This window comes from Pogonomyrmex barbatus, unplaced genomic scaffold (assembly GCF_055798465.1).
Source record: "Pogonomyrmex barbatus isolate J1 unplaced genomic scaffold, ASM5579846v1 scaffold4, whole genome shotgun sequence".
Taxonomy (NCBI): Eukaryota; Metazoa; Arthropoda; class Insecta; order Hymenoptera; family Formicidae; genus Pogonomyrmex; species Pogonomyrmex barbatus.
In genome coordinates, this window is record NW_028297138.1 from 7,000,604 (window position 1) to 7,017,437 (window position 16,834).

General features: G+C 34.4%; 1 protein-coding gene across 1 annotated transcript; it reads left to right on the top strand.

The window, feature by feature from the left end:
* Positions 1-4,038: 4,038 nt before the first annotated feature.
* Positions 4,039-11,518, top strand: LOC105428338 (uncharacterized). The gene is made up of 10 exons (XM_089080673.1): positions 4,039-5,387; positions 6,518-6,580; positions 6,655-6,831; positions 7,034-7,102; positions 7,199-7,264; positions 7,323-7,445; positions 7,559-7,618; positions 7,714-7,782; positions 7,900-8,094; positions 8,329-11,518. Exons 1-10 carry the CDS (start codon positions 4,065-4,067, stop codon positions 8,653-8,655), a joined length of 2,472 nt encoding a protein of 823 aa, XP_088936799.1. The 5' UTR covers positions 4,039-4,064; the 3' UTR covers positions 8,656-11,518.
* Positions 11,519-16,834: the final 5,316 nt, after the last annotated feature.

Below are 16,834 nucleotides of genomic sequence, written 5' to 3' on the forward strand. Positions count from 1 at the left end.
TATCCAAACGTTACACAAACGTTATTTACGATGTACGACGAATATTAAAATCAATTGAATCTCTATTAAACTTGCTGACAAATTTAACAGCCTTTCACTTATTTTAAACGATGTTCTAAAGCAGGCGAAGAGGCAGCCGATGTATATTGACCAGGAGTAAAGGACGGTATGATTCTAGTCTAGACTGAATAGATCGTGGAAGTTGTAGAGATCGATCGAGAATGAAAGGTGATCGACGCCTAATGATGACGGTGATAAGTTCACGTAAATCCCGTGGAGAAACCAGTTTTTACTTCATTACTAACTTCCTCTCTCAATTATGATTTCTATCTTTCTCTTTTTTCCTTAACTTACTTACCAATAGTTCACCATTAATAAGTGGCTGTGTAAGCATAATATAGCACACGAAGCGGATAGTCTTTTCATTACACGTGCCTATTTTTTTTTTTTGAAGATCAATGTTCATGTTTGCGAAATCATTTTTATATTTCTCCATCAAAGAACTGAAATGTAATATAAAAAGATAAATTTTATGTATGTAAAACTATATTATAACAAATTCATCTTTATATATTAAATTAAAATTTTTTGATATAAATATTTTTAATTATACTTTTTATTTAATTAGTTTATATAGACAATTGTATATAATGTATTTGTGTAATTATGTTTTGAAATGCCCCTTTGTTTTTCTTTTCTCTAAAATCGCAGAAACTGTTACAGTTTTACTAAAATTAAACGGAAGAACAGGTTGCAAACAATGTTGCGAACCGAACAAATTATTTGCAATATAGTGTACGCTGTGTTATGGGCATTATGACTGCGCATTTGTGTAATGGAAAAGTCCATTGGCCTCGTATGTTCTATTCTTTCTCTCTGGTGATTTTATCGTGCTCGATTGAACATTATCGAGTCGTTCATCATGTCTTATTATTAGTATTATTAATTACTTAAATATTATTAGGAAGTGCTTCACTAAAAAAGCACTATAAAAACTATTATATTATATGATTAGTGTGATTCTACAAATAAAAAATAACCAAGGATATGTGGTGTGTGTGTGTGTGTGTGTGTGTGTGTGTGTGTGTGTGTGTGTGTATTTCTTCTTTACTTTATGTATTTGATACTAAATCTTTTTTATATTACATAATAATATAAAATATTGATGAAATACTAAGACTTAAATAACATTCAATAACTCTTCTCTATATGTATTATTATATATTAATTAATATATATACATATATTTGTTCAATTCTGATAAAATATATAATATATATATATATATATATATATATATATATATATATATATTTATAATATTTTTTGGCATAAATACATAAATTTAGTTATATTATTATTGAATATTTTCATCAATAAATAAAAAAAAATATATTTATTTATTTATTTATAAAAATGTTCAGTAATAATATAAAATAAATATATTAAAATTATATATTTATGTTGAATTTTCTTTCGGCATAAATATCTATAAAGAATCTATATATATATATATATATATATATATATATATATATATATTTTATTAGATATTTTATTGAACAAAAGAATAAATTGCAAATGCGATATTATGAACGCGCAAATTGTTCGCGCAATTGTATAACATAATGTTTGTGTAATGGAAAAGTCCGTTGGCCTCGTATATTCTATTCTTTTTCCTCCAGTGATTTTATCGCACTTGATTGAATACTATCAAATCGTATATATACTGATCCGGTAGAATAATTATATTAAATAAACATAGTTACATAGCAATAGAAAAGATATATATATAAAATGGAAAAGTCCGTATGTTGGCCTCATATGTTCTACGCTACGCTACACTTGGCGCGATTCATGACCGCGTATTTTGATTCTTTTTCCTCCAGTGATTTTATCGCACTGATTAAATACTGTCAAATCATTAGTCATTTCTTGTTATTAACACAATATATACATTGTTTTATATATTATTTACACTATTAACATTATATATGTAATTATATACATATATAAAGATATTTTATATATATATATATATATCTTTTTTATTGCTGTTATGTAACTATATTTATTTAATATAATTATTCCGGATCAGTACATGTATTTCTTGGAGGATATCGCGTTTAAATATGATCCAATTACAGATTCTGATACCTGAAAGCTTTATATATACCTTTCTTCGTTAAAAAAGTGAAAGGTTACCAAATGTAACCGGGCAATCTTTTTGCGGTTAAAAAATATCCTGAATTGATATTTGGCAATCGCTTCTTTTTATTACGTATTTAAATTACAAGGTTTTGCAAATAATTAAGAAGGAATGGCCATCACTTCTTAATTATTTAATTTATTTATCTAAACTGCTATCTCAATCTAAATTGCTATTTCAAAGCAATTATCAATTCAGTTTTGACATTTTCAAGATTGTCTGATTTTACTAATGGAAGCATTTATCACTTTAAAAGTTTGTCACTTTAGATGTTTAATTTGTAAAAAATATGTTCAGAAATTATATAGCTTAAACAAGATATCTTAGAAATGGTTAGTGAGCAATTTATGAACAACTGTTATGGAGTATCCTAGCTAGTTACACAACGTAAATTGTTTAAAGACAGGTCGTAAAGTAGAATTCTCTAACTCGGGTCTTTACTGACTTTCTACCTTGCATGCCCTAAGCTAAATCAACCGCTTTCGACTCAGTTCGGTCGTGAGAGCTGTCATTAGCGTGAGCGGGTGTGAACGCGTCCTTGCTTTGTGCCTACAAGAAACGAGATGCCATCGCTCATTACAGGGACTTGTTCTCATTGTTACCGCTTAGTACTCAAGATCACGTTCATGGTCGTTCATGGCTAAGATAAATCTCACGATTTACAATTACACTCTGATCGATTCTGCGGCATAAGGAAAACATTCAAAAGAGAAATGATTTTTTTTTCCATAAAAATTAAATCTTCACATTAAGTTGTTTAAAAAGAGAATTAATCAAATGTGTCTAAAATCAGAATTCGAAGATTGCTTTGCAAAATTTTGATGAAACGATCGCTAACGACACAAATTAATAGAATAACTAGTCTGAAATTACGCCTAGTTTAACAATTGGCTTAACGAATAATTAGCTGAGTATTACGAAAGAACGTTTGGCATCAACGAGGTTGCTGCTCCCGGAAGAAAATGATTTTTCAAGCAGTGAACCCATTTTAACGGCAATTTATGCGCAATCACTTAATCGCACGGTAATCAGTGTCCAGTCCGGTCACCCATCGCCGTCATCATCATCGTCGTCGTCGTCGCCGTCGTCTAACGTAATACCCATTTACTCCAGCTCCAGAATATAAGTAATTTCGCCATTTACAATGTTACAAAATTATGCGTTTCTTACAAGATTAGGCACTGGATGGCCCTTACGAAAGTCACTCTCGCCTGTCATCACGTGCGTTTCGCATTACATACTCGCCCGCCTGCGCGCGTAATTATGCCAAATGCCGGACAGAGGAAGACCTCGTCGGCGGAAAACGCAACGACGGAAGTGAGCGCGACCGCCCCCGTTCCCGATGTACTATGATTAGCGAAGCCGATATCCCGATGGTGCATGGAAAAAAGTGCATGCTTCCGCGACCAGGGAAAAAACAGACCTCTGATTAGGCCCAGCCTATAAAGCAACCATTTTCCTATTCAACTGTCCAGTTCCTCAAGTCCGCGTGTCCTACGAGCTCTTCCTTCCGAGGTCGTTTCGAGTTTTTGCATAAAATTGAACAAACTGTCAATACTCAATTAATCCAACATTGTAAAATTGTTATTTACGCAAGACAATTACCATGCTCATGATAATGAGTGAAGTGTAAGATCAACAAGTGCGCTGGTATTTAATTCTTAAGAAGAAAAGTTACACGATATCGAATTTCCCAGGCATTGAGAAGATTCGTCTAAAACGCGAGAGTATACAAAAAAGGAAGAAAATGATGTTAATTATTAAAAATCATGATATTACGATCGCCCGCTAATTGTATTTAAATTTTTAAATTTTTTTGAATAAAATAACAACAAGCAAAATATCGATTTTCAAGATGTTCTTCGTGCTACCAAGGATACTCTCTCGTTCGAACTGCATTCTAATTTTGGTAATATCTAATTTCGCGTCCTCGGCGCCTTTGAAGTCCTGGAAACGTTCGCCGCACCAAAGCGAGCATGGCTTTTCAACCGTTCCAAAAATCTTAGAGATTCAACTGCCACTCAAAATTTCTACGAAGGAAGATCTGATAGCCTGGTCGAGGTATGTTACGAGTCTGATGACATCGAAGATAAATTTCACGTCAACCACTTTGAAGAACTCGCCGTCGGTCGAGAGGCGCGTTCCCTTTGTGAACAATTCAGGCTTGAAATCGAAGGAGATGATGAAAGAGGCGTCTCTCAATGAGAAACGACAGGGTGTGAACTATCCAGCGCGAAGGCTCAAGGAGCCTCCTGTAGAAAGAGCGGACGACAAAGTGGTCGCTTATCCTTTGCCTGTAGGAGCGATGAAAATGTCGACACCTAGTCCGCAAGATTCCTCTACTCTTCCTAATTTGAATATCAATGGGCCGATTGATTTCGGACAGTACATGGACTTTAACATCGGGAATCCTTTTCAGCAAACTGAATTTGACACCTTTGGGAATTTCGAGATCTTGGCGCAGCCACCTGCAGCCATGTACCTTCCATTACCGCTGACAACAACCAATACTGCTAAATCGTATCAGAACAACAAGAACACTTCCGGTTTTGAAGAGCCAGCGAAGTTGCAGACTACAAGGACTTCCCAGTTTCGCGTCAAGGCTAACAATAAACTCGGGCAGGTGTTACCGACCGACGTGAACGAAGGATTAATTGGAACCAATCTATCGCACATAGGTGAACCTTTGTTAACATTCCCATTTCAGGCACTGATCACGATCACTAAAGAAGTTCCAGAAGCTACGATCTCAAAGACGCAACCGAGGGATTACAGTGCAATTAATATTAAGAATTCTCCGAATGAATTTTCGTCACAGTTCGGAAAAAATCACACGCTTATGAACGAGTCTGCACAAGTTAATGTCGTCCTTAATGATTTTGTAACAGGCACGGGTAGAGCAAAAACCAAGGGAAGCCAAGTAAAGAAAGAGGAACAGAAGAAAGGAGAGCAAAATGCACGCGGGCAGAAGAAACAAAATGAAAAAAAGACGAAAAATGTGAAGAAGAAGAAGACTTCGTCAATAAAGCGACAAGCGTTCGTACTCGGTGATTTGTTAAGAACATTGGGTATTCTGAGAAAATTGCCAAAAAATACCACTGAGATTAATGTCGCGACACCCGTACTCTCTATTTTGAAAGGCACGAACACGCAAAAGATACAAGTAGCCTTCGAAGAGGTGAGTAGGTCACAAGCAGAGTAATTCTAAATGCAATAATTTAAATGCAATAATCTATGTAAATGTCAATAATTTAAATAATTTATATTTAAATTAATGAGCACAAAAAATGTTCTATGTGATGATAAATTTATTATACTTGGAAAGGAAAAAAAGTATGTTAGCAGATAATTTCTGAAAAGAAAAAAACTAAATTGCTTCGCGTGTCCGCACTTTGGCATTCTTCAAGGTTATATTCCAATTCTTTTTAAAATATCCTATCTTATTAAACATCTATCTTGTATTTTATGTATGTAATATCTCAAATTCTTTTACATAATTCTTTTACATAAAACAGATGAAAGATAAATTAAATATTAACGGTGATAAATATGAAAAAAATTGTGCAATTTCTAATTTATAATCAATTGCGCAGATTGCCATATTTTAAACCTGCGAGGACACATTCTACTCCATAAATATGTATGAAAATATTTTGTTAACATATCCATAAATCAATATTCTCTCTTGTTCAATTTATCTCAGATCTAGTGATGATTAACGAATTCTTAGCTTTTATTGCCGAACGCGTTGGGTATTCTACGAGTAAGCACGTGGCTCATAAAGGTTCAAAGATTCCGGATTCGAATCCCTATTCCGGTCCAAACAATATTTACAAGCAATGGCTCTTCTCTACGGAGATCTGGCAGACCGCCTAGAGTAATTCTGCCGAAAAAAAAACCCCCTATAATTGATTCCGTTCGGAACCGGCGTTAAACTGTAGATCCCATATATCCGTGTTAACACTATGGATATGTGCAGGGGACACCTGAAAGACGGCATAAAGCGTTATATCCTTAAGTGATACAAGTTGACACAAGTATCATTTTATCTTTGTTATTGAATTGCCAAGAAAGATATTTTTTTTTTTTCAATTTATTTCAACAAACAAAATTTTCAAGCAAGGAGATCCGGTTCGGCTTATATGCCCCTTATTTTCTCATTTTTAATTATTACAATTTTTTTTTAAATAATAGTAACAATAATATTAAAGTTATATTTACGTATTGTATATTTACAAAATGATTGATGTAACAATATGTGTTTACTAAAAACATTGCTAGTTAAAATAATATAATTATTTGTTTCAGACACCACCACCTCTTCCTTCTCGAGAAAGACGCAACGAAACATTTCTAGCGCAGCAATTAGATGTACGCGGTTTATTTTTTTTTTTTATTTATTATAAAATCATTTTGTGATTATCATAATGTTAGATATTTTACAGGATGATGATGATAATGATGAAAACGAGGAGACTGAAGAGAATGAAGAGAACGACGAACAAATGGAAGCGCAACTAGACGATGACGACGACGAAGAAGAAGAAGAAGAAGGTGGATCTATACAAACTATACTCGATTTGTTACCAGTAGCTGCACCGATTCTTGAAGACCTCAGTGATGTAGGAGACATTGACGAATTTATATATATGCATAGCTAAGACATTTGAGATTCAAATTATATTCGTGTTGTTTGCGCAAAATATTTGATTGTTATACATTAACGAATAAAAATATCATATAAAAAATAATAAGATATGTATATTTTATGTATATGATTAAGTATATGTATATTATGTATGTATATGATTATGTATATTTTAGCCAGAGTCCGATGTCGATTTGGCAGAAGTGCTTCAAGCCGCAATTCCTCTTCTCGAAGGACTCTCCGACGTAAGATTAAAATATAATGCTCTTTCCTTCTGTCTTAATATTATTCGTAAAAATTAATTACATAACGTAAGAATGGAAACATTTGTTCTCTTCTAGCCAGATGAGGAGGGAGGAATTGATATTCCAGGTGTCTTGGTGCCACTTTCCCAACGACTCAGCGAGGTAAATTTACCATATAATAATTTCTTAATTTACTCTCTGAATGCCAAAATAACCTCAGGGCCCGGATGGACAAGGTAGCGATTCTGGCGCCATTTTGGGACCTCTTATTCAACTGATAGCACCATTGATCGGACCTCTGGTGGGCCCTCTCATCGGTCCATTGAGTCGTACCAGTAGTGGCGTAAGAATTTTATTTTGTAATATTAAAGAGAGAGAAAGGAAAAATTACATGATTTTCATATAAATATAAAGGTAGAATATAATATAAACGACGATTATTAATTTAATTTTCAGCCCGGTGGCAAAGAAGGATCGGCATCTGCATTAGCAGCAGCATCTGGTCCTCTAAGTCAGGTAATTTATATATTTATAAACTATTTTGTGTATAGTAAGAATTAAACGATTGTAAGATTGTATCCTATGTCTATTCATATTCTTATCAATTTTAGCCGGAAGGAGCATATGGACAATCAATATTGTCGGGTCTTGTCGCCAGTATCACCGCTAGATTAAGTAAAGTACGGATCATAAAATTAATATATTTTTTTATTATTTCAACGTTTTTTTTTTCTTTTTTACATTTTTCATATTTTATAAAGCTAGATAAATATTTTCTTATTGTTTCTAAATTTCAGGAACTCGCCGCTTCGGCAGGCGAATCAGATGTGAAATCTTTAGTAAGTGCTATTGTATCAGGTGTACTCGCTGGTGCCAGCGCTGGTTCCAGTGGTCAGAAAGGCTACAGTTATAATAAACCTAATCACAGACCGGACACATATTACGCGCCTACAACGTACGGCGGTTACGATTCTTACGCTCAAACCCCAGCAGTAAGCAGTTCTTTTTTTTTACGCGTGTGCACGTGACTTTAGTTTTATATTAATTAACAATATATTTAATTCACACGTATATACAAATTACAAAAAAATTAAATTAAAACAAGTCAAAAAATAATATCAAAATAGATACACCCTTTATATTTTTATGATACTCATATATATTTTATAATTTATTTCGTAAAATTATCTTTGTCTGAAATGATGATTTTTCGATCGATTTTCCAGGCATCCTCGAGTTCGCTCGACGTGCTTCTTGGGCCTTTAAAAGAAATCCTCGGCGCTTTTCTGAAATTGTCGGCTACGTCGTCGACCTCTAGCGCAAATCTGTCGGGTACATCATCGAGCTCCAGTACAAGTCTATCAGCTAGTTCCTCGCAATCATCACAGGAACCACCTAAACCCACGTATGGTGCACCGACACATCCGCCTTATGCTCCACCGTCTTATGCTCCACCGTCCATGCCTGCTTATAGTCCACCTGCATCCACGAACTCTCCCTATGTGTCATTCGTGCGGAGACAGGTTGCACGGAAACAAATAAAAAGGTTTTGAGTCACACATTCCGTTTGTAGTTTATTATTTTATCGACTTTTTAAAGGATTACTTCGGCGATGGACGATATTTTTTATATAAATGTAAAAGTGCTTAGAATTATACTTTTTTGTCTCGTTAGTTTTTTTTTTTTTCATTTCAATAGAAAGGCTTCATTTAACATAGATGTCATGGCCATGAAGTTAGCGTATGACCCCCTGATAAATCCTGGTAATCATTTTGCAACGACAAACTCATTACAACAGAAATCATGTGGGCATACCATAATAATTCTAGGATAATCTAGCCGTGCAAGGACAGGTGTCACGTCACAGTTGCAAACTTTCGTTTTCGTCTCATTTAAATTGTCATTTCCTGTGAACAATTACATGAATAAACATTGAATAATTCAGCAAAATGTATAAATATATCGCTATATATTGCACTTTAATCGTTGAATCCCGGAATCGATTATAAATTATAATCATTAATAATATAATATATATATATATATATAAAATTCATTTATTTTTACGCAATAATCGTCAATCAAAATTATTTATGATTATCTTTTACAACTATTAATGACTAATTTAAAAGTATTAAATTTGATCTTAGCTAAATTTTAAATGTATTCTTTTTAGTTAAAAAACGTCACGATGATGTAATTATAATATATCTGGCGTGAAGAAAGCGGCATTTCTTTTATGCAGAAGGAGATTCTGCATTTGTTTTGTTCGGAAACGCATACGTAAAGATGTATAAAAATGCGCTAAAAAAAGCTAATTATCTGCATGAGCAGTGCAGCAATTACGCATTACCCGGATCTGGAACCGCGTATCCGGGTACATGCGCGTCCGGGATACATATAGTATATATGCAAGAGTCAACACCCGGAAGAAATGGACAAAAGGAGCACTTTGCATTCCTGGACAATTTCTTCGCGTATTCGTCGATTTCACGATAAGTCTAAGCTTAAATGAAGCTTTGAGCAAAGAAGCGTATGCACGGTTGGTGGAGAACTGGACCGAATGAGGAAGAACTAGGGCCGGACCTGCGGCGAGACGACATGTAATCGGTGAAATCATATAGGTAGAATTTACAACGAGTTGATAGGATACTGAGTATACCTATCCCGGATATACGATACGTCCCGGATATGCGAGCGATGAGTTACGTGATTGTTTCTGCGAGCGATGCTATTAATAGTTTTTATCTTGTTTTACTAGGAAGCGATATGACGTTACTTCATATTTTTGTCTCTTTCGTATTAACGACACGGCTATAAATTTATCATCGAGACAACGATTTGGCGACCCCTGCGAGCGATTCAAACTTTTATCTCGAGGTGATCGAGACAGTTTCGAGGCGGTATCGAGCTTGGGAAATTTGCTCGTTTTTTCATAAAAGGCCTGTCAAAACCGGTAATTTGCATAGTCCGAGATACTTTCAATGAGGCGTTTTACGACATTAGTGCTCGATTTCTTCGGGATTGTTCTCTTCGTCTTTTTCTCGATATTTTCCGGCTCTGTCTTTGTCACCTTTGAGATATAGCCGACGGGTCAAATGTCCTTCGGCGATTATGGTTCGACAGGTTTACGCAGTTCCTAAACCAGTGTTTTATGCTCCCGTTTGTCCACCTGTTTCTCCACCTCACGTGGAAACTCCGATTTACATCTTTCTTTACAATTTAACGGGTCACGATGATGAAATATCGCTTGATATCACATGCTTGTAATTATCGTTTATTTTAATACTCCGTGAATTTAACTTAATGACACAGATAAAAACGGTTGGGATCTATGCTTGTAATATTGCGTAAATCCCGATTTAATTGCCTGCAGCAACAAATCGACACTTGACTTTTTCGAGTAGTGAAAGTTTTCGATACCCTCGCTCATTATTCAAAAGATTTGGCCTTTGTTCCTCAAACCGACCTCTCGACCAGGACTCCTAAAGTTGACTCGCTTCCAATGGAGTTTCGTAATATTTTTTTTTTGTTTACATAGATTTGCACTTGCATCATGCAATAATCACGCGGCATCTACTAATCGTCTGCGTTCAACGATTTCACTTCGACACTGGTCGTATCGTAGATGATAAAACATGAGATCCGACTGAAGCCGTTATGCCAACGGAAGTGAAAATTCTTTAATTAATCGTACTTCTTTCCTGAATATTACGTACCATTAACATAATTTTTGAAAAATCGTAAATGGGAAGATGCGATAAACTCGATACAGCTAATTGATACACGCAAAATAATTCTTTATTTATGTTATATTTTTAAATAATTCTTTTTCTTTTAATTTCTCTATGTTTTGCCATCAAGAAGAACAAAGAAAAAAAGACTTTGTTTCAATTATACAATTTATAATACAAATACAAAAAGAATCACACGTACAATAATAATTTTTTACAAACACGTTGCATTTAATAAACGGAATGGAGCGATCCTTATAAAAAGTTCTGTATGATACTGTTTCTCATTTTGTCAAATTTTTATCATGTCCAAAAAACCTTGTTAATTTTCTCAATTGCTGCTTCAAGTGAAAGCATCGTTTCACTTTACCTCACCTATGAAACCTTCCAGGGTTATACGGAAGATTATTCTCTTCCGGCAATGCCAAAGCGCCAATGTTATGGTGCTTCTTCGATAGTACGATAATATATTGACATAAATTGACCATAAACGTCAACAAAGCAACAGCTTTCAGAAAAACATAGCAATAAAATATATTAGCAATAAATTTTAACCAAATGATGTTTATTTAATTATAATGAGATTATCAGAAAAGAAAAAAAAACAGGAAAAACAGTAAGTTTAAATAAACGTTAATTTATAAAAGAAACAAGAAAAAAGCATAATCATATAAAGTAAATAAACGCAAATGTATAAAGCATAAAAATATAAAGTACATACATATTTTAACATATCGAAAATTACATATCTGACAATTTGTCTGTTTATAAAAATTATACTAAGCATGCGAAGTCCAGTCATTGGCTAAAGTTCACGTGACATCGAAGGCCGTAGTCACTTTCTATCGCAAAAAGAAAGTGAAACTTTTCATAGACTCGAGGTCGTTAGTTGACCCTCGTAATGCTTTGCCAAGACTGAAAGACATTCCTATTCGCGACATACGGACGCGCATATACTCGTTTATATTACGCAACCGATTTATTTCACCGATTACTTCGATAAGATTCGTATTTATATTAGATGGAACACAATTTATGTAATATATCATAGAAATTTTATTTTTTTTTAAGAAATATGAAAACGTTCAATCGTTGCATTATTATTGTTAATTGCCTATTTTTATTTTGACTTTTAATTGTGTCAGATTAATTAAATCGAATATTTCAATGAGATGCGTATTCATACTGGATGGAACAATTTATATAACATATCATAGAAATTGTATATTCTTCTATAAATATAGGACTTTAATTATTTGTAATTGCTTGTTTTCATTTTAATTTTTAATTGTGTAAAAAGTGACTACCTACGATTTCCATCTCGGTGCCATTCCTTTTTTGCAAGTACGAAAATTAAATGTAAATATAAATCAATAGAATTGGGTCATATTTCTCTCGGGTTAATATTAAGCTTACGTCACGTTATCATTTCAAGCGTATAAAATTAAAACGAGAGCCACTTTCATCTTCGTCATGGGAGGTCGTTGACACGACGTGCGATTAACAGCTAAGCTTGACTGATGCTAGTTACTATATATCGGTCGTAAAAAAACTAACTGTTGCTTTTGTGCTGGTAGACGCACGTCGTTTAATAATTCACAATAACTAGAACACGGTTTATCGTTCTGGAGAAACGTTAAAATAATTACATACTGAGCTGAGTTAAACGGTCAATTAAATAGAATATCGACATATTATATCTTGCATTATATTACAAAGAAAAAATAAATGCTGAAACAACATATTATTTTAAACGTTAGTCGATAACGTTAATCGATAATCCATTAGCGTAGCATATTTGTGCTATTGGTTACGGGGGTTTGGCTAATAGTGCAGTTTACAGTTTATTGTGTCAAATCACATTGCGAGATGCGCATTTGTTTATCTGGAATAAATGGATCACGTAGAGGATCGTGACCTCGATTCCGACGCCTTCAGATCTCGAAGATCGTCCGATCTTACTCAAGAATCGAGTGGATCGCCGTGGTCTAGAATTTCAGAATTGTGCAAGAAAGGCATTAAAAAAACTTGATATCGTCGCATGCGTCCGTCGATAATTAAGAACAAATTATACATAAAACTACTAACGGATATACATGTCAGTGCGACGATCGATATATAATTTACACAGATAATCATCTTCCTTGGTATTTCGATCAAAAATCTGTCATTTAATAGATTTTTCTTTGATTAATTTATATTATTGATTGACAATTTCGTAAGTGTTTACTCGTGAAGACGCCCATATAATTTACAGACAATCTTCTTTGGTATTTCGATCAAAAATCCTTAACTTACAGCATTAAATAGATTTTCTTTGACTGATCTATATTTTTCGAAAATAGGTAAATTCAAAGTGAGAAATATTGCAAAAGCTTTTTTTACAATGAATGAAATATTAAAACTATAAAATATAACAAAGAATAAAACATTAGAGTAAGCTATTATAATTTTTTGTTTAAAGACAAGAAAACATTAAAAAATACGGTCCAGTAAAATTGTCAATAATAATATTGTAAAAGTAATTGTCCAATGTATACAATCGATAATCATAAAAAAATGAATGGAAATAAGATTGATACCATCGGATAAAATAAAAATGGATCTGACAACTCATTATCAATGATAATTTGTATTTCACTTACTCGCGAAGACGTCTGTATAATTTAGTCAGATAATCGTCTTTCTCAGTATTTCGAAAAAAAAAGTCCAGTTCAACTTTTATCATTTAATAGATATTCTTTGATCGATCCTTATATCTTTGACCGGCAATTTGTATTTTATTCACTCGCGAGGGCGCCGGGGCGGCCGCGATACCTTCGGGCCGGTGAAAAGTCTCGTCGCTGGTCGATCCCTCGGGTTACGAGCGGTCGCGCTTGCAAAATCACGAACTGGAACAGACGGAATTGAATGGATACACCTCGTTGCAACGGGGCATTCCGCGGGCTGCCCCGCGCGAGAGATGTGGCGTACGTTCGCGCGCGTAATTGCACGTGGCGCGATTTCGTCACGTGGGATTGACTTGGCAGTGTCAGCTGTCACGGCTAGAACGATCTGCCTCGGACAATAATTACCGAAGAGAGTCTTGCAGCGCGTCACGACGCGCTTTGCATCATCTGCCGACCGTGCAGCGGTAGTTACGCAAATAAAGGAATGCTGTGATTTGCATAGTGATTTTTTTTTTTTTTTTTTTACGACAGACGCCTGCTTTGGACCCGACGAGGATGTGAATCGCGTAAAAACACGGGCTCTGAGACGACACACTTCTCTGAACATTTTACAAAATGTTCTGGTTTGTAAAGGGATTTCTATAACAGTTGCGAGTTAAACGGTGCTCTATTCAGCAGTAGCTGTCAATATTTGATTTTTACATTTATTACTTAATATCATTTCTTACGCTTTTTCATATGTTAAGGTTTTCTGAATTACAAAGTATATTTAGAAATTGATAAATAAGTCAAGCTTGTGCAAAGCAGAAAGGAAAGTCAAGGTACGAGAAAATAAAAATGTTTTCAAAAAATTGTAAATAATTTATTAAACAAAAGAAATAGTGGATTTTTTATGACGTTTTGATTGTATTATCTTTATTAGCCAAATTAATTTCAAGTAATTACATAATAAAAAAAACGATGCCAATTAATAATAAAATAATAAATTAAACAAATACAAATGACAACCATAAAATAAATGAAAATAAGCAAAAAAAAATTAAAAAAAAGTAAATTCAAAGTCAGAAATATTGCAAAAATTTTCTACAATAAATTAAATATTAAAACCATAAAAATATGACAAAGAATCAAATATTAAAGTAAGCTGTCATTTTTTATTCAAAGATGAGAAGACATTAATTCCAAAATATAATTTATTAAAACTGTCAATAATATTGTAAAAATAATTGCAATGTCCAATATATATTCGATTTTTTTCTGTTTGAATGAATGCTAAACTTCACAATTCTTAATCTTTAATTCGTAGATTGACACAGAAAAAGCAAGATATAAAATCGATAATTTGAGAAATTATAATAAGTATTATAATTATATTCGTTTATGAAATAATCATAAAAAAGATGGATGAAATAAGATTGATGCCATCGAATAAAATAAAAATAAATCTTGCAATTTATTATCTTAATCTTAATATTTTATTCGTATTGAATTTTGTATATAACTCTAAAGAAAATTAAAAAAAAATTGTTTCACAAACGAATATAATTATAATATTTATTATAATCTCTCAAATTATCAATTTTATATCTTGCTTTTTCAAATTACGAATTAGAGATTGAGAATTGTGAAGTTTAGCATTCATTCAAACAGAAAAAAAATTAAAATTAAGATTATGTGATTGATTAAATTCTAATCTTCAGTTCGCAATTCTTAATCTCCAATTTATCTGATGCAAGCTTAACGCCATGATGACAATATTAATCATAATAACTCAATAATGTTTCCTAATAGCATCCTGATGCAGAGCTATATGAGCTTTAGGATCATACACGGAAGCCATTTGTTATGCCGAAGATATGCTAAAATTATCACCTCTTAGTTACGAAACAGTAAATATCTTACCAATATATATAGATTACGCAAATGCATGCATTTCAACAGCGGCACGATGATCTAAATCTAATCGAAACCTGCTATTATCTGGATTGCGCGATTATTATCTCTTTATCGCCATTGGCCACATATCTACATTTTATTGCGGACTGCCACTCTTTTCTTGCACAAAGTAGAAAATAGCCGAGATTGAATCTCCGTCATGCACTCTCACCTCGCTTAATGCGCGTTTGTTCAAATAGTAGTTATGAAATGAACTTCCGGAGCAAAATGTGCGACACGGACTCTCTCCTCCTTCCTCTCCCCCCCCCCTCCCTCCCTATATCAGTATTATTTATAATGAAAATAGATTTAATCAACGTTTATTACGTCCAAACTTGTTATATATTAATGCAACGTTACCGTATTATTAGCCGCCGGAGATAAAGCAATCGATCGCGTTTCTTTATTGAGAAAGTCAAAGCTGACGGAAGGATAAAGGTAGACGGCATTGCGAGATAGATGCGATCGACTTTTACTCTCGTTCACGCGAAGGCTCGTGCGAGACATGTCGTGTCCATTATAATAAATTTCTCGGTGCATGCCCGATACGGCTGACGACGGCTCGGTAGAGGAAGTTTCGTAGGCACAGCCGGTCGGAGAAAGTAAAGAACGATATTTATTCGGGTTGCACGACCGGGATTGAACAACGGACGCCGTCGCGTCATCGAGCGGCTCGCGAACAAATGTTCATGCACGCACGCACGCACGCACGCACGTACGTACGCACGCACGCACGCACGTACGGATGACCCGAACACGTGCTGTGCACCATTACATAAACTCGATTGGAAAGAAAGAAGAAATAAATTAAATGCCGCGATATTTATTACTCCGTAATGCTATATGCCTCCTTGCGCATTTTGAAATCATCTGCCCACATTAAAAACCTTTCCTTAAATTTAAGAGGACTAAAAATGAGGTGACATGTTTACTGTATTGTGCAATGTACAACGGGTGTATTGTGTAAGCGCGAAGACAATTACAATTTCTTTATTATTATTATTATAATTTGCTCGTTATATCATCTCGTTAGCACTTCATAAAATAGAATAATAAGCGCGCTCTTTAAGAGTATACTATTTTTTTACATAACATCTCTACTTTCTTCTCGTATTTCGCTCCGCGCGCGGGGCGTCTGTGAAATTTCCACGAGGCACTTTCGTTCGGTGTATTTCCCAAGTCGCAAAACGTCACGTCATAAATTCCGAGAAATATGACGCGCGTCAGAGACACGAGATAAAATTGCCCTACGGAAATCCGCGGGTAACGGCCGCTGCTATTCGCGCCACGTCTACTTCCGGTCGATGTGTCGATCGATCAATTCAACAATCCCATCATCGATCTGTCAACGTGCGAGGGGCAACCTGTCTTTCGCGCGCGCGCGCGCGCGCGCC